Consider the following 18,523-nt stretch of genomic DNA (forward strand, 5'->3'; position numbering starts at 1 on the left):
AGTAATTTATACATTAGTTAAAATTATGTCAGATATGAATACTTTCTGGCTTTAGTTTTCACTGTTTTCCAAAACCTGTGTTTCACTAACTCATGAATCATCTGGGCAAGTATCTGTTGACTTTCTGAGATGACTGGAAAAGTAATTTCTGGTCTAGAATAATACAACCTTCATACCGGCATGCTTCCTGGGTCCTACTGTGCCTTGACTTTTAGCAAAATGTTTGCACTGGATCAGTCACTGCACTGTACTGATAGCTATACAGTTTCCAAACAAGTGTCTTGCATCTATCTAGCCTGGACTGGGGGAAGAAACATTGCAGGTCTCTCCATTTGTCCTTAGTGTAAATGTACTTATGTAAATTTAATGGTTGAAAAAATATTGAGTCTGTTTATTTTTTTTCCTCTCCATTGTGACAGGATCAAGTATACCAGGACTATCAATCTACTGAGTTTTGAAAAATATAATTATTTAGACCAAAATAAGCCAGTAAAAAGATTTTCAGAGTTTTATGAAGTAATCAAAGCTACAATCTAAAAAGTAAGGTATTTAATATCTAGTTAAACCAGCTGTGTTCAGAGATTAGTTAAAGTTTACCCAAGTTTTAAATCTAGAGCAAATATAATTTGCTACATTTAGACCTTGGATAACAGAGTATGTTGTCTGTATTGCTTTGTATTGTTAGAATCAGTTTGTCCAAAAGCATTTACTGTAAACATTATTATCTTCAATCAGAAATATATCTTAACAAATCTAAAGATGAGTTAAATACCAAAAGTTCATGTGTTTTACAGAGCTCTTAAGTATTCAATTTGCTTTAGACTCTACAGAGCACAGTCTCTGCATAGTATCAAAATAATTTAATTAATAAAATTTTGTTTTGTCTCTTGCTTGTAGATCAGGCCTCAGGAAATGACAGAATCCTGTTTTTGGGTTAAAGCGGAAGAGGAGAAGTATGAGAATGCTGATATGCTTTGCAAATTGGAACTTACCTTTTGTTGTCAAAAAAGGGGTAAGTAATTGATTGCTTTAATTTTCAGCTTTTTTTTCAGCTTTCAGCAAAATTCTTGGGGCTTAAATACTATATGAAAAAATTCAGAATGCAACATTAATGTTCTGTTTTTTAAGTGGAATGTGTGAAGAAAAAACTTTGAAAATCCTAGACTGCTTAAAGCAGTAATATTGAACTATTTTACTTAGAGTGACAAAAGGAAAACCTTACCGAAAAAACCGAAGAAATGCTTCCGGATAATACAGACTTTTATTCAGTCATGTTTGAAAAAAATATTTATAAAATTTTGTCAGAATACCCTAATAAAATACTGTGACCTAATCTAGAGTCCAGAAGATGATGTGTTTACCCTCAGAATGCATATGATAATTGATGTGTTTTGGTTCCATGAAGGAGGAGAGTCTTTTAATGACATTTTTTACTTTCTGATAAACCTGTAGCAACATTGATAATCTTTGATATTTTGCTTGGCTTCTTCAGCTTTTAAAGCCTTGTGGCAAAATATTTGAAAGTATTTCTGGCTTTAAGGCTTTTCTCCCTTTCTTGGAAGTAAGTTGTCTCACTAGTAGTTTAGGTTATTCTGCCCCATATATAAAATGTCTATATTTCCACTGTTATTTCTTGACACATTTTTCTTGCCCCCGCTCCTTGATTGGTAGCAGAGACTTAATACCTTGGGGCAAAGGGTTGCAATGATTAATTCCTTTTCAAATTGAAAAGGCATTATTATATTTTTAGTTTGTTTTACAAATTTCACTTTGATATTTTTATTTAATATAGTGCATGGCATTCTCAAGTTTCTTCTCTTTTTTTTTTTATATGCTTTGGTGTGTATTACCATTTTTTTTCTTTTTTGTTTACCGTAACCAAGAACTTTATTCTGCTTTTGTCAAAGCAGGCTTTTTATGTTCTAGCAGTATTTCTACTGAGTTGACTATTACAGTTTATTACTGTTGATACTTAATAATATTAAGAATGTTGTACAAAAGATAAAGAGGCAAGAAAACCTCACAGACCACAGACATTTTTGCTTGAATCTATTAGAATAAGTCTAAAAGATAATTGTGGTGCCTTTATAATGTTAGGAGAATTCCCAAGAATGTTCCCTGAATTAATAGGTTGGAAAGTTTAGAAGTCACAGGAGGAAATACTGTTTCCTATGTGTAATTAAACAGTAAAATTTGGGAGACAAGATGATGTTCAGGCCAAACATGTTAATGGCTCAGAAGAGGATTGTGAATTCCACAGACAGCAAGAACATTAGAGTTAACAAGATTAACATCCCTTCAAAGTTTAACTGGATGGCCTGAATACATTGTTTTGACAAAACTTAATAGAAGAGAATTATTGGATTGAAAAATTTGAAAAATTTTTCAAAATTTTTTGAAAAAAAATCAGTTGAAAAATCAGTGAAGTACACTCTTATACCAAAGGGCAGGAAGGGGGAGCGATTAAAAGGCTATAGCCTGCAGGGACAAATTTGATTTTTTTTTTTTACAGGTGAAGTTTACTGCTTAATCTTTTTTTTTTTTTTTTTTTAAGTTTTGAAATCTCTCTCATCTCACATGGGTGATATAAGTGTGCCAACATCTTAATTTTTCAAAGGAAGTGGAGACACTAAAGATTTTATTTAGAACAGCAAATAGGTGTCTAAAGGGCAACATGGAACTAAATTTCATCTCTGTTCAAGTGAGTAGTTTACAGAAATTTGCATGAATGCTTAAACACATAAGTAGGCAGCACCAGCATCTCAGTGTCTCTTATTAAGAGCATGAATTCTAGTACAAAAGACAGCAAGGTAACTGCTTTTGTTCTCAAGACCATGGAGAGAGGGGATGCTTCTTCGTAGCTTATACGTAACTTGTTGATTATAACAAAACTTGCCGAAGAAATTGGAGACATACAGTTTTCTTCACTTCTCAGTCTTGAAGAGATTTAACACTGTGCTTTCTAAAGTAGAATCAGGAAGCTATTCACTAGGCTCAATCTGGGAATAGTCCTTGACTATTTCTAAAGCTTTGTCTCTAAACCCAGAAAGATGAGAAGCTGAAAATGATTCTGTAGCCAAATGACAGCATGCAAAGAATGAGCTTGTTTCCACTCTGCTGAAGGGTCTGCTTATGCACTCTTTTCACTGAAGTAATTGTGTAAGAGGAGGTATCTAGTTGTGGAAACAGGGACCAGAATGTTTAATGATGCTTTAAGTGAATTTTATTCTGATTAAGTAAAATCAGATTGAAGTACTCAAATGTTCAGTTGCTACATTTTGCTAGCTGATGTGCCGAAAGTATTTCAGTGTTGATCCAGAAGAGGAAGTCTTATGTGTACGTAAATAATCCACTGAGGAATTTCTACTAGAAAAAGGAATACAGAACAGTATAGAATAGATCTGAAGCTTTAGCAGATGTTTGTATAGAAGTTATAAATGATGTTGATTCTGAATGGGTATTGAAGCAATCAAAATAACTGAAGATGTTAGGGAGGTATGAAAGAAACATTACTGCAAGAATAAAAAAGTAAAAGAGTCTAGCTTGAGAATGTAGGAAAAATAGTGAGTAGTAATATGGAGTAAAGACTATACATGGAGAAAAAAAAATCACTCTTGTTGAGGATGTCTGGAGACATGTCAGAGACATGTTCTTGAATCATGGAATTATTTAGTTTGGAAGGGACCTCTGGAGGTCATCTGGTCCAATCACCTTCATAAAAGGCAAGTCAGCTTAGTTCAAGTTGCTTGGGGCTTTGTTCAGTTAGTTTGAGATACACCTAAAGATGGAGATGTATGGATGGACAACCTGTTCCTGTGTTTGTCACCATTGTGGTGAATTTTTTTTTCATAACATCTTCTTGGAATATCTCTTGTTACAACTTGCATCTGTTGACTCTTGCTCGTTCTGCACCTCCAAGAAGAATCTGGTTCCCTCTTATTTGTAGCCTTCTGTTAGGTAGTTTGAGACAGCAGTAAGAGTTCCCTTGCCCTTTATCCTTCTCAAGACTGACAGCTCTCAGCCTTTCTGTCTGCATCTTATGTTTCAGCCCTCTAATCATCTTGATGGTTTTCTGCTGTACTCGTTCCTTTATATCTATATTTTTCTTGAAGTGGGGAGCCCCAAACTGAAGAAGTACTCCAGATACTTCTCCCTGAGAGAGAAGGGGAGTAGAGAGAAATAATCAATTCTTTGACCTGCTGACAACAGTCTTGGTAACTTACTGGAGGAAATGTTTTCACTGTGCTGCTTGTTTAATAATTATGATGGTGATGGTAATACCTATGAGTCCATGTAAAGGGCTAGGGTGGTATAGGGTATTTTCTCTTCATTCTTTTACTTGTTATAAAGCTGTTTATTGTCACTTTCCAGAAATTGAACCTTTTTGTGAAAGCAACGTGTTTTATAAAAATTAAAACTTTGAGCTGGAACAATGAGAAGTATCGAAGCATCAGTTGCAGATGGTATTCTTGTAGCAACTTACTGAAGACAAAGTGCAATTTATTTATTGACTCAGAATTTATTCTTGTCTCAGTACAAATTTGTAATCTTAAAGAAATGTAAGTTTATATATATGAAAGAAGTAGGCAAGGGTGTAATGGAAAACCAACTCCTTTGTCATAAAACCATATAGATTTGCTACACAGGGAATGTGGGAGGACAATATTAGTTCAGAATCTGGAAATACAGGTCAGTGTGTGGTTGGAATATTTTCAGTGTGAATACTTGAGAAAAGATTTGACTGTGACAGAAAAGTGTACATACATTTAAATATTTGCAAGAAAGCATGACAGTTTATTGTGAGATGCCCCAAGAAACAAACAAACAAAACTTTCTGGAACCCTCAAATCATTAGCATTGTGTCAGCATCTAAAAGAATAACAGTAAGGAGTGAAATCACAGCCTTAAAGACTTCAGTGTGGAAGTACGGTATGGTTCATGTCTCTCTCCCTGGCGGGGGGCGGGGGCGGGGAGAAAAAATATTTGAGGAGTTCTGAAAATAAGATGATGAATGTGAATGGTGTGCATGAATGATCTTTGGTTTTCTGATAACTTTTCTTTTTAAAGGCAAAAAGAAGGATTGGTAGGAAGGGTAGTTAGAGACTTGAAAGAGAAAGAAATAATAAGAAATATCAAGTGTTATAAGATTTATCAGGATTATACTCATGGTTGCAGATCAATGAAGAAAATCTGTGAAAAGCCTTTTTGGCAACAATGGTATCAAAGGAATCTCTTACTATAATTCTTTGAAAACATTAAACTGAATATATGACTTAAAATTAACTTGTATGTGAAATACTGAGCAGCAGAGCTGCAGCCAACCTTATATGTGCTTTTATATTATCTTAAGCCTAAAAGATAAGATGAACAAACAAAAATGCTCATTATCGAATGACAACTGCTTTATAATAGATGTGTTGGAAGCCTGATGGAAGGAGAATAATCACTGGTATACGATGTTAATATGCTGCCAACTTTGCTGGAATGATCAGACATGCAGGGGAGTGGCAGTTTGCATAAAGGTAGCATGAAGTGTAGCAGCATGAAAATCTTGGGGGGGGGGGGGGGAAGCCTACCGTGCGAAACCTTGTGAATGGAAATTCCTTCTAATAATATAATATTATACTGTAGTAGTAGCTCTTGGATCAGATGATGTTTGTGATGAGAAAATGTTAAGTGAGATTAGAGAAGCTGCAAATTTTGTGGCAATAAAGTGGGAGATTTAACTACGTGCATATGGGTTGAATTGATTCGTCATCAGGATGTTACAAGAAGATAAAAGCTTTGGATGCAACAAATTACTGTTTCCAATATTCCTGTAACCAATGCGAAAGGGAGCTGTTCTGGGAATGGGCTGGAGTCACGCACAGGACCTAGGAGGTCAGAGGAGGAGGGAATGATCACTATCTTAATGTTGTACCAGGAGAGAACCATCCAAATAAAATGTATTATACAGGTATTCAACTTCAGAACAAGGAACTGAATGAAAGAGGCAGATGGTCAAGCAAATAAGATACCCACACCTACTAGCAACCCAGAGGCTATTCTGAAAATGCCATCTTAAAGATTTGAGTAATTGTGATTGAGAAAAAGCCCAATTAAAGCTATGGGGTAAAAAATGCATGTGACTCGATAGGAAAGTTAAAGACAGTATCTCAGGGAAAAGGATAGCATTAAAAATGTGGAAGGTCTGCCCAAATGAAGATAACAGGAAAACTCATTAAATGTAGCTAGATAAATGTAAACAGGACATTCTTCACATACTCTTTTAGAATTCTGAATTTCCTGAAAGGATACTTCAGCTGCTATTGAAAAATGTATTTAATTTTTTGAAAATGAAGTTAGCTAGGGAATTGGTGGGACCACTTGGTGACAACTTGAAAAGTTCAGCAGTTTCAAAGAACGTTAGACAAATTCAGGGGTAATAGGTCCAAAAGAAATAGGAAAGGATGTAACGTTCCTAGTCTAGCGTTTGTAGGAAAAAGAGCTTCCTCTTCTGGGAAGTGAGGAGAATGGATTATAAGTAGTGATAAGGCTGGTGTAGTGTCTTTAAGTAACACCTCTTACTGCAGCTCTTGGAGAGAGAATGCTGAGCTAGGGGGATCACTGGTCAGACCCAGTAGAGCATGTATTAGGTTCTTAGTCATGGATATAAGAGTGCCTGTTTGCTTGAAGTAGCTTCCAGCTACTATATTCAAGACTTACAATGCTGAAATAAGGTAAGTTTGGCCTTGTCACTTATAGAAAGGAGAAAAGTAAGGAAACACCAATAAGAAATGTACTTTGTTTGTGGGGATACTTTGAAGAGTAGTACTGTTGTGGAAAAGATACAGCAATAAGTTGGTGGTAGTCTGTGAATAAGTGTAATTAACGTAGTGAGACTATAGTAATTAGGCTTAAAGTGGGATATGTGATCAGGATAACTCAAGAGAGAGCCAGCTACATGTTGCTAGAAGTCATCCTTTGGGTGCTTGAAGTGGTTTGTCAAAGGTGATTCCAAGACTTAGGAGGTTGTATAGAGTGTACAAGAAAGCAACCTCTAACCAAAAAGAAATCTTTGGAAGCATTTAAATACAAAATGACAGTTTGTTTCATGTATGCAAAATATAAGGTAGTAGTTTTCTGAAATACATGCTTTACAATTAGTGTGCTGGGTTTATAAATATCCTATAAGTTGATTTGACTTGATCCAATGAATTTTTTTTTTACATAACTGTTATGTTTAAAGTGTTAAAGTCCAAATGAGGATCAGAAATTGCAGATCAAACATACAAGAAACCACTCCTACATTTTTCATTATTTTTAACAATATGCAGATAGCTGCAGTTAAAGTGAGATGGCATGGAAAATTAGAAATTTACTCTTCTTTCTTTTCTAGATACTAAAGGGAACTGACCTGTAAACTCAAGAAAGAAAGATTGCATGATCTCTCTCTCTGTCTCTCTCTCTCTCTGTCTCTCTTTTTAAAAAATCAACTGGGACAGATTTTCTTCCTAATCTTATTGGAGGTGGCAGTGTCTGATCCCATCACACCAGAGCTCCTGCCATACTTGATTATTTAGAAATAAAGCACTTCTACAGAAGTGCTACCTCTGTTGGCACTTGTCTTGAAAAGGTCAATATAGTTCTCTGAAATTTTTTTTCTTTTACTTTTTTTTTCTCTCCTGTATACTCTGTAAGAAAAACCGTCAAGGCCTAAACTGCTATGGTGCCAACCAAATCTCAAACATTTTAAACCAGAAAAGAGAGTAAATGCTAGCAAGAAGGTCACATCAGCAATTGGAATTAGTTTAGTCCTGTATTTGACATGCCACAGCCTACCCAGCATAAGCAATAGAACTTGTGGTCAGCCACCTGAAGGATTAGGTGGAGCCCAGTGTCCTCATACTTTCCTCCTCTAGAGGAGGATTTACACAGAAGTTGAAGGAGGATTTACACAGACGTTGCTTCAAACTGTGCTTCTTACAGAATCTTATTATTATAAACCTGTAAGACTGCCAAGAATATAGTCTAGTAACTTCTGCTAATAATATAGCACTGAGTAACTTGAGTCACCTTTCAATGTTATCATTACGAACTGTGTACAAGTAGAAGTAAAGCCTGCTATGTGTTTAAGTTTGGCTGCCTTGCAGTATCACTCTAACTACCCTTTAAGCCAAAATTATTCTAAAAGATTTTTGCATATAAAATGAAAAAGGAAAAAAAGTTGCTTTCTGAAGAATGCAGGAGTAAGTTATAGGCATTTATGGGGGACAGCAACCAATCACTTTTATAAAGCACTGAAATGTCAATGGTATCTTGCAATTTTAATATGTCATCTTTCCATCAAGGGAAGAGATGGTATATTTATTATTGCATCAGTGGTAAATTTATTAGTTGCTTCTGTTCTTAACAGATAAAATTATCTCTGCTCTTATCTTAGTTAGGTATCTGTATCAAATATATTTGTTATGTAGAGATTGATATATGAGAATCCATGAATAAATATATTCTTGTGGTGTGTTGACATTGGCTGGCAGCCAGATGCCCACCCAGCCACTCTCTCATAAAATGAAAAAGCTTGTGCATCGAGTTAAAGACAGGGAAGATCTCTTGCCAATTACCAACACAGGCAAAGCAGACTGAATTGGGAAAATTAATTTAATTTAATTTATTTGATTTTTTGTTTGTTTGTTTTTTTAATGTCCTACCACAGATAGGAGAAACCTTCAGTTGTTCAGACTGTTAAATGTACTTAAGGAAGTGGGATGTGAATAACTCCTAAAATGTGACTTTCATATTGAGATAACCCCACAAATATGCGGCAAACAAAAAATGGAAAACCTGAAGAGGACATTAACATACTAATGGTTGGAATAATCTGACAATAGCATTTATTTTGTAGCTTGTTTCTTTTTTGAGCTATAAATTGTGGCACCTTTTTCCCTTTAATCTCTTTCTATGGCAGTTTCTTAGGATGAATTCTCCCCTCCTTAGTACCCTAATCTGAGTACATCAGAATCATCAGTAAATCAGGTAGTGAAAGGGTATTGTTGAAGAGTTTGTTACAGCACTTGTAAGTAACCACTTAAGCAAAGTATAAATTTTACCTTAATTTTAATTTCTTTTAACTTACTTTAGCTTAATTTTTTAGCTTTATGGCAGAGTTACAGTATGTGTTTGGTGATTGGTTCTTACCTTCTACACACGGTCTGTTTATTATTCTCTGGCAGCTTCGAAACAGAGTGAGTGCTTTCCTTTCTCCTCAGTTAAGTGCCTTGAAGGAGTAGTTCCTGTAGTTCACCTTTACCTTTTTCTTTCAAACAAGCGATTCTTTTTTTTCATAGCTGATTTCTCCCCAAAATGCAATATTAGTCTGCAGTCAACTCATGTTTGGTGAAAATATGACAGTTTATTCAGGGTAACAAAAGCACTCCACTCCCATTTTGCAAACACTATGGTAGGAAAAGCCTTGGAGGGCTTGATGTTTTAGAAGGAACAAGAGTGTTCCCTTATTGATTTCTAGTAGAGAATGTTTTTACAATGTGAACAAGTAAAATGTTAGAGGAGATAGATATTATTTTCATGTATCCAGAGAGGGGAAAAAGTCTGCTCAGTATCATAAGTCCTAAACCATAAATACCAATGGAATGGAAAAACAGGTTTGGAACTTAAAATGCAAGTTAAAGGAGGTCATCGCAGTGACCCTGCTCAATCTGATAATTTTGGTTTTTTGTTTGAAAATGCTCACTTTAACAACTTGTATGTTTGTCCCTATACCAGCAAGGATCTTGCAAGAATTGATTTGCTAGTGTTTGTATCGCACATGAGGTTTAAAACTCTATACACCTACTACAAACCTATTTTCCTGTGTTTTATGTCCTTTTTAGTTTTGTTACATGGTTATGCGCTAAGGGATTTTGATGAATTTCTAACCTAATGTTACAAGCATTTATATCTGACTAAAGGTAACACTATATTTGAGTGCAATAAAATCTTCATTACAAAAGTGCTTTTATTGTAGCCTTTTTTCATTGTGAGCTGAGAAAAATAATTTAAATGCAAGAAAAGAAATGTTTAGCAAACCTTATATGGTAAACCTTCAAAATCACTGTTGATGAAAATAATTAACATTTACATTTCCATGAGTACTACTTTTCGTCCTTTAGAAAAATCTACCATTTAGCTTCTCAGTGAACAGCTTGATTCAGAGAAAATTCATTTCAAGGACAATTCATTTTTAAAAAACAAAAAAATTAAACAAGGAGATTATGTGTTAATGGAACAGTGACTTCCAGTTAGGCAGCTGTTACACAGTACTTGTGTAGACACTGGTATGCCATGCAGAATATAGCAGTATATTTGGCAGAGCCTTTGGTTCTGTTTGCATTTGATCTGGTTCTGCTGGAACAATATTTTAATTTATTCATATGCAAAAAGTGGTTATAGGTGTCTTCTTTCCTTACCCACCAATATTACATATTGTTTTTTACCTACTGTCTCTGTGTAAATATGATCTGACTTTATCTAATACATTACTTTTATTAATTCAAGTGCGGTCTTAGATAAAAACCAGTAAGTTGATTACTTCATGTGAACGTTTGAGAAACAGACTTATATTGTAGGCTGCTGTTCTCCTCTATGTAATCTCTACGTGATAAATTTCTCATACAGTTTCTTCATTCTAAATAGATTCTTCTAGTCTGTAAATAGCTTGCCTTGATAGTTTCCTAACAGACTTTTTAACAGGGCTCTTTCAATATGTTTTATGAAACAAATATCACCATAAAGGATGTGTATTTTGTAAATGTCCTGTAGATGGGGTTCCCCCCCCATTAGTAGCCATCAGGTTCTGCAGGTTATGTAAGAATGGAGAGAATTTAATTGGTCTGAAACGGGAGGATTTTGTTTGGGAGGTTAAATCAGAGTTTCAACAAAATAGTCTTTTACATAGGATACAATCTAGTTCAGCATTCTGAAAACTTTCCTAATAGGACAGGACATGTTTGCATGATTTATTATTATTATTATTATTATTATTATTATTATTGTCTGGCACAATAGTTAAATATTTACAGGGAAACAGTAGTTGTGTTTTCAGATACATTCTTCTTCTGGATCAGTTTGTTCCTTTCAGTTTCATTTAAATTAAGAGAATGAAGACACTGGACAACATATTCTGTAGCTTTTAACAACCTTGTATTTCTGTTTTATGGCTTTGCTTCCCCAGTCTTCCTATTTTTACAAGTTAGTGGGGCTCTACTTTTCTTTTTAACTTGCAAGGTAGTTCTTCTACAACCTTATTCACCTCTAACAGCACCTGAGTAATGAAACTTAGAAACCTTATCTGCTCTATTATTCAGCTTAACAGTTGTAAAGACTAAATGTTTCCTGCTGTGCAATCTGACTTGTCCTTTGATATAGAAATGCCTGTTTCTAAAATTGTAAATGCATATGTATAGCTGGCAAGGGTAACAAGCTAGAAAGAGACTACTTAGGGTGACTGCTTATCTTTGCAGTTCCTTGATCGTGCGGTGTAATGCCTTGTGGCACTTAAAATTTGGCTGCAATGTACTTGATATGCATGCAGCAGAATGTTGTTTTCAGTGTAAGATCTCAAAGTATTGGGTCATCTATTCGAAACAGTGGGAAGATGGAAAAAGCAACTAAATGTTCAGCAAGATTGTTGGAATGAAAGCTGCTATCAAAGCTGGCAAAATGGAGGGTAGATGTAACTGGAATGTGTGAAGAGAAACTGGGATTCAAGGCTTAGTTGCACATTGCAGGAGAAATCTTGGCATGTGGAGTTCAACAGATCTATAATGCTGTTGTGAAAAGAAACAAACCTGGATAGATATAGCTAAAAAAAAAAACGGGTTAGATCATCCTAACTGCAAAAATCCAAGAGAGAAAGTTTATTGTCAGTAGCAATGTAGCTGTATGAACTAAATTGCTCTTTTAATGCTCTATAGAAGAGAAACAGTAGTGGTAAGTGGAGGATTGGACTCGGTCAAACTTGAAAAAGGGGAAGATAGAATCCATTCGCTGCTATCAGTTGACTCTCAGAATGCACCTGTGAGTCTGCCTTATTCAGCAAAATAATGGAAGAGGTAGTGAGCAAGTGGGGACAAATGGCGAGTTAAGCTATGCTGTGCAGTGCATGCTTTACAATAAATATAAAGAATCTGAGCCACTTGAACAAAAATATTTTTTTTGAGAACAGAATACCCGTATTCACTGGAAGCAGACAGTTCTGATCTTCAGATTACTGTTGCTGAGAGAACCTGGGAGTAGACGAAAACTCAAAGTATGAAGCATATTTGGGACTAAATAAAAGCCTTCCTGAAACAGCAGTGGCAAAAATAAGTCAGTATGAAAAGAGTAAGAGAAATTAAGGACAAAGGTTTCTTGTGTCAAGGGGCTATCGTGCCTCTGATTTGTCAAGAAAATACTGTGATTCATTTTGCTAGAACTTGGTAGTCAACTGTTAAGCATATGTAAACCTAACAGGAAGAGAGAGATAAATTCCTATTCTACAGCATTTAGAGATGTTAATGTAATCAGTACTGAAAGGACTAAAACTGATGAAACCAGACTTATTTTTCCTTTCTTATCTTTCTCCAGCATTTAAAAATTTGAGGCTAATACAAAGATGTGTGACCAGATAATAAAGAAATACTATTATTGTTGTTGTATGATAAATTGTATTTTTCTTTGTAAAAGACGTGTACAATAAATGAATTTGCATACTAGACTGATTATTCTGAATCTCTATAATAGAATCTACATCATCTTCAGTCTCACAAAAGTATAGCACAGACTTTGAAGAGCAGGAATTCAAGAAGCTTTAATGATATTAATTTTGTTTGCCTGAGTTGCTGAAGGAATGAGAAGTTTTCTGGACAGAGTTTTAAATGCATGCTAATTAGAAAGTCTTTTAATATTTAGCCTAAAACTATATTCACAGTATTTGTCTGATATGCTAACTTTGGTAGGTACGTTAGATTTCCTGTTAACTATTTCTAATGCAGAAATATGTATCCTTTTTCAATGTAAGAGATTAGAATTTGTGGTGAAGTTACACTCAGTTTTATAGTATGGTGTGGTATTTATGTGTTCTCTAGCCAAGATGAGAAGATGAGAATTCACTTGCAATTCCATCAACACCATCCTTTAGTGTCTGTCACCGTAGTACGTGAGAAACAACAGCGTTTTAGTGAGAATAAATGCTACAGTTCTCTCCCTCTTGCTTTTTAATATTATATTCTGAAATGCTGTATCTTAAAGCTTGCTTGCCATGGATGCTTTCTCAGTTTGAATCTCTTTCTCTGTTTACGATTGGCTGATCACTTCATTCCTTAATGTACCACAAGAGTGTGTCATAGTACAGTAAATGATCTGTATTACTGAATATCTATTACAGATTTGGTGAAAGATGAGAGAAAACCCTAAGAAATACAAATTTTGAAAGTAACATCTGTTGTACTTCTGTAATAATGCTGAAGAAATGTGGTTCTGTAATTGGAAGATGCATAGGCATACTTTCAACTAGAAGACTTTTTGCACTTTTTTTGGAAAAGTGAGGTCAATGTTATTTCCTGCAAGTTTGTATTTGCAGTGAAATTAGTAAGTGGCATCTTGTGACCCGGAACCTAGTTTCCTAGTTGATTTCTGTTTGTGTCAGTTTTTTATATTTGTCTTTCATATTAGGGAAAACTTTTAACAGAATATTTTTATTTAAAGAAAATCATAGCGTTTTATTAGCTATTTATGTAGAATAGTACACAGAATATTAAATCTTTGAGTATATTTAAATATTTTTAAGTACTTAGGCTGTGAATTAATGGAAAAGGTTCTTTTGTGGATTAGAAATAATGTACCTAAATTACTAAATTTCTTTCACTCTTTTGGTTTTTTTTTATGGTAGTGATTAAAAGCTTTTAATGTGCAAATTATGAAATACTGTTCTAAGATCAGAACACTGATGTGTTCTTGAAAAATTGTGCTGCGAATTCCGATATAGTCTCCAGTTATACTCTCCAGTTCTGAGGAAAAAGTTAAGGTGATTTACACACGTTTAGTGTGCATCCTGTTTATTGGCTTACCGAAGTTGGAATTTTCTTGTCTTTTTAAAAAAAAAAAAATTAAAATGTTTGTGTATTAACTAAACAATGGGTTTTATTTCAGATTAGGATTTCAGGATTTATTTAAAATTTCACGGTTGGGAACTACAACCCTCATTATTTTTAAATTTACTGGACATCTCATGCCACTGAGTACAAATAAATAGCATGTACCTTTTTTTGTGGGGTTTATCGTGCTCTAACTGTTTCGAATAAGGTAAGTAAATTTATTTGTTATTTTGAAAGGCTATAGTTAGATAGTGTTTCATTAAGGTATGTAAGGCATTTTAGTGTTATTGGTTATTTAATTGACTTTCAGTTTTCCCAGAAAACTTGCTCTTGACTCCAGCTGTTGCTCATACCTGTGATTTTGTGAGCAATCATAAAATATAGGGCATAAATATAGGCTCTAAAATATAGGGCAACTGATGCAAAGGGAAAGTCCAGTACAAATGCAAACATGGAAAACAATGAAGTTTCTTGGAAACATTTTTACCATGTGGTTTTGTATTTCTGAATACAAGTGAAGATAAGCAGTAGTTAGAAAAATCACATGAAGATAGTATTTAATTTAGATTATAAAGTATTTTAATGTAGATTTCTGAAAGAGACAGGAGGAGGCAAGGACTATTTGCACAAAATCAGCCTCTGGATGTATGAGAGCAATGCTAGGATAAACTTCCTTTGAGAATGAAATATATGCTTTTTGTTTCAATATCTTAGTTCTGGTACTACAGTATATCAGAGTTGCAGTAATTAAGCAACTTTTGTATATAACCTTTTAGTTATGCTTTTAGTATATAACCAATTTCTCACATGGATTTTGCTGGAGAGAAAAAAGATCTAAGCTGCTTGCATCTTTCAAAAAGTTAGAAAGGTGCACTACTGTCAGGAGCAGCACTGAGAACACTGTATCTTACTTTTCCTTTTTTAAATTTTTTATTTTTTTTTTACATTTCTGGATTTAAAAGAGATGTTGGCATTTTCTGTAATTAACCATATCAACCTAAACCCGTCTCTCTGTTATGTTCAGATATACATTGATAAAGGTATTAATATCAATCAGTCAGGGGCGTTCTAATGCTTTGTTTCCCCTATAGATTGCTATTGAAAAATATTTTTTTCTGCTATTTAATAAGTCTAACAATAAGAAGCTATAGCTCTTATGTACTGAGCTTTGTATGTGAGAGTCCCTGTAGCCCAAAGAAAACAAAACAATTTGGTACTGGAATAATCTGGTGTCTAGAGGTATGTGATGCAATTTCCTCATACTGTACACACCTTCATGAGTGTACTATGAATACAGAAGTTTTACCTGTTATAGTCTGTAGTTTAATTATTTTTCTGATAGATGAACTTGTGGCTAGAGTTACTACATGGTACTTGCTTTCTTTTTTGCTTTGTTAGTTTTCTTCTCTTTCAAGGCTTTCTTCAAGAGAAGCAGAACTTTCATAGACATTCCATATGGTAATAAAATTAAATAAATGACCATTGACTCATTTTGTATATTTTTCCTAGTACTTGTGATTAGTTTTTTTCTGTATTAGACCTGTCCAAAATCAATAGTTAAAATGGGCACTCTTCTGAACAGCTTTGAATAATGGGCTTATTACAGGGTATATTAAAGCATATAATCTAAATGAAGGTATTCTCCATTTACCTTTACCTGCAGTCTCGTTATGGCTTGAGACTATGAGAGTTTAGTGTTTAACATGATGAGCACACTGAGTCTTAACAGTGTAACTCACATGCTTTGACAGTATACTGTATAATAGTATAATCTTTTGCTTGACACACAATGCATTAAAACTTCTAAAACCTCATTAAATATTCCTAATGTCCTATTTCAACCACTGGTAATGGGCTAGGCAACCTTTAAATGTGTCTAAATTGATCTTACAATTTGATGTAAACGGTAGCGTGTTAAGTAGAAACATCCTAAACTAGAATATGTTTGGTAAATCCAGTTGTTTCCAGCTTGAGTGTATGAGGTCAAACAGATCCCTTGACCTATAGAAGGCTCAAGGTAATACTTACCTTTTCTGAGCTGTTTAACACCTCCAACTCCGCAAGGAAAACAAACACCACCACTTCCCCCCAACAAAACAACCTGCCTTCCCTTGCTTTCTGGAATATTTCATCTCTTTCACGTTAATTTTCTAACATTATTTAAAGATGTACTTTGGAAGTAAGCTGAAATTATTTATCAAACATTATAGCAAAAATTAAGACAGAAGTCCTTAAGATTAATTTGTGATGTTTACGAGTTTAAGCCAGCCTAAATTGTGTGAACTGGCATCTAATTTTAAAAACATTTGGTTATTTAAATGTTTGTGGCAATATTACTCAGCACATCAGGAAGAGTGAGGAGGTCAAGGTTGGAAGACAGTTTTGGGTGACTGAACTACCTTCTTGTAGTTTTCTACTGAGATTTGACATACTTTTCAAGTCTTTGAGACAGTTTTGGTCATTCAAAACTGATGACTTAAATCGGAACATATTGACAAAACTGACTTAAGAGTATAATACTGGTGATTATGCTAGGCCCAAAAGTTGTGGCATGTGTTTGGGGTGTGAAACATCAAATCTCGAATTCTTTCTGTATGTTAGGTGACGGCCTTGTTCTTCTCACTTTTGAAGTACAGGCGCTTCTTGTGTGAATGCCTAACTTAACTTCTTTTGCTGAATTCTGTAATATACTTTAATTAAAAACAAAGTAATACTCCCAGCCCCCCTCTCCCAATAACTACCTGATTAGTTATTAAAGTGCTAATTATTGCTTTTAGCTAGTAAATGATTTTAAATACCTAAATAATTATTAAGTCTACTTAAATGCTACTATATAAATAACTGCTAGGTCATGAAGAGGTTTTGTGGTAGCTACTAAGACCAAGAATTTTCTTGCTCTTTTTTTTTTTCCGAACATCTTGTGCATTGTGGTCAATATTTGACTTTTATCTCTAAATAAAATAGTCTAAATTTAGACTCTTCATTTATTACTTTTGTATTGTTCCCTTTTAGCTTTTGTTTTCATGTATGAACTGTTGTAGTAATTGTTTTCATTTTTGCTGCTGGATCCTATTTTGATGTCAGGACATCGTGGTTTGAGATCAGCTTGAGTCCTGTCTTCTTTTCAATAGTATCTTGCTTCTTTCTTCATTTGATTTGGTTTTTGGTGTCAAGGTAATGTTGCTATGCTTTTTAACAGAGTAGAGACTGGTTCACCACCATACAGGCACCAAAATTTAATGTCAAAAGGGGGTACTGAAATTTGGGAGAAAAATATAGCTTCCTATTAAAAAAAAAAAAAGTTTAGCATGAATGACCCCTTCAATTTAAAGAACATCTCAGAAATTAATTGTTAGTGTTTGGTCTGAAGTCCTCAAGCTGTTGTCAGAAAGTTACTTTTAATACGCAGTGTATGACTGAAAGCCTAGTATTTGTGATAGTTAATAAATTCCCATTGCAAAATATGTGAAGCTATTAATCTGGCTTATTGAAGAGTCACAGTATAGACTTGTGCAAAGCATTTCTTTATTCTTAATTAACCTTTTTTCTGGAGAACATGGCTATGTTGTTTATATTCACCTATCAGCAAGTTAATGTTGATAATAGCTGGATTTATTTATTAAATATGGCAACTCTATCCACATGGGGATTTTATGTGACCTTGATTGACACTGGCTTTAGTTATAGAGCTGTATAATTTGTTTATCCTACAAGTACTCCATTGTGCTCTAGAGATTTGATGTTCATTAAGATTTGTTTATTACACTTAAAAATGAATTAATTTGTTATTTGTTGGTTTCTAGCTAGTTTGAAAGATGTATTAATGCTGCTTTCAGTAAGTAATGATTCTGGTTTGTTCAGCTTTTTCTCAGAAACTATTTTGTCAGATTTTTATCAACTGTAATGTTCCCTTGTGCAACTGGGAGCTCACCTGTAATGTGATTGCTACATATATATTAAGCTTCATATGCCAAGTCAAGTTTCTTCACAGGTCAAGTTTCTTCACAGAGATTTTTCTCAGAAAACTGTATGTGCATGCAAATATAATCTGGGTTTCAGAGAGAAAAGATACTCCCCTCTTTCTTCTACATTCACGACTAAATCTATAAGCTGCTCATGGTACAATAGCTATGCACTTAGTGCGTTCCCATTGCAAACTGTCTGCTTTCTCCAGTTTGTGTGGTATCTACTTCCACAGTGCTAAGTAGTGTAGTTTAATTAAGGTGGGCTATAGCTTTCTTTTAGGGAGGTAGATATGTGAAATATGAACATTCCCTTATTAGAGCAAACCCAACTTTTTTTGCTTTTAAATTTGCCTTAGTCATGTTTATATTTTTCTATTGCTATTTTCAGTTTATAGTGGGGAGGAGAGGGAAATTTCCTGAAACAAAGTTTATGCTTTATGAAACCAT

The 18,523-nt window shown here is 34.3% G+C and overlaps 1 protein-coding gene across 4 annotated transcripts in view; it reads left to right on the top strand.

The window, feature by feature from the left end:
* The window catches only part of DIAPH3 (diaphanous related formin 3), a 249,940-nt gene that overhangs the window by 67,048 nt on the left and 164,369 nt on the right, over nucleotides 1-18,523 (top strand). For all 4 annotated transcript variants that reach the window (XM_072850118.1, XM_072850117.1, XM_072850119.1 and 1 more), the window contains one exon: nucleotides 898-1,012. In XM_072850118.1, coding sequence (XP_072706219.1) covers nucleotides 898-1,012 — 115 coding nt within the window. The remainder of the gene's footprint in view (nucleotides 1-897; nucleotides 1,013-18,523) is intronic.

The sequence above is a fragment of the Ciconia boyciana genome, chromosome 1, assembly GCF_034638445.1.
Source record: "Ciconia boyciana chromosome 1, ASM3463844v1, whole genome shotgun sequence".
In the NCBI taxonomy this organism is placed as follows: domain Eukaryota; kingdom Metazoa; phylum Chordata; class Aves; order Ciconiiformes; family Ciconiidae; genus Ciconia; species Ciconia boyciana.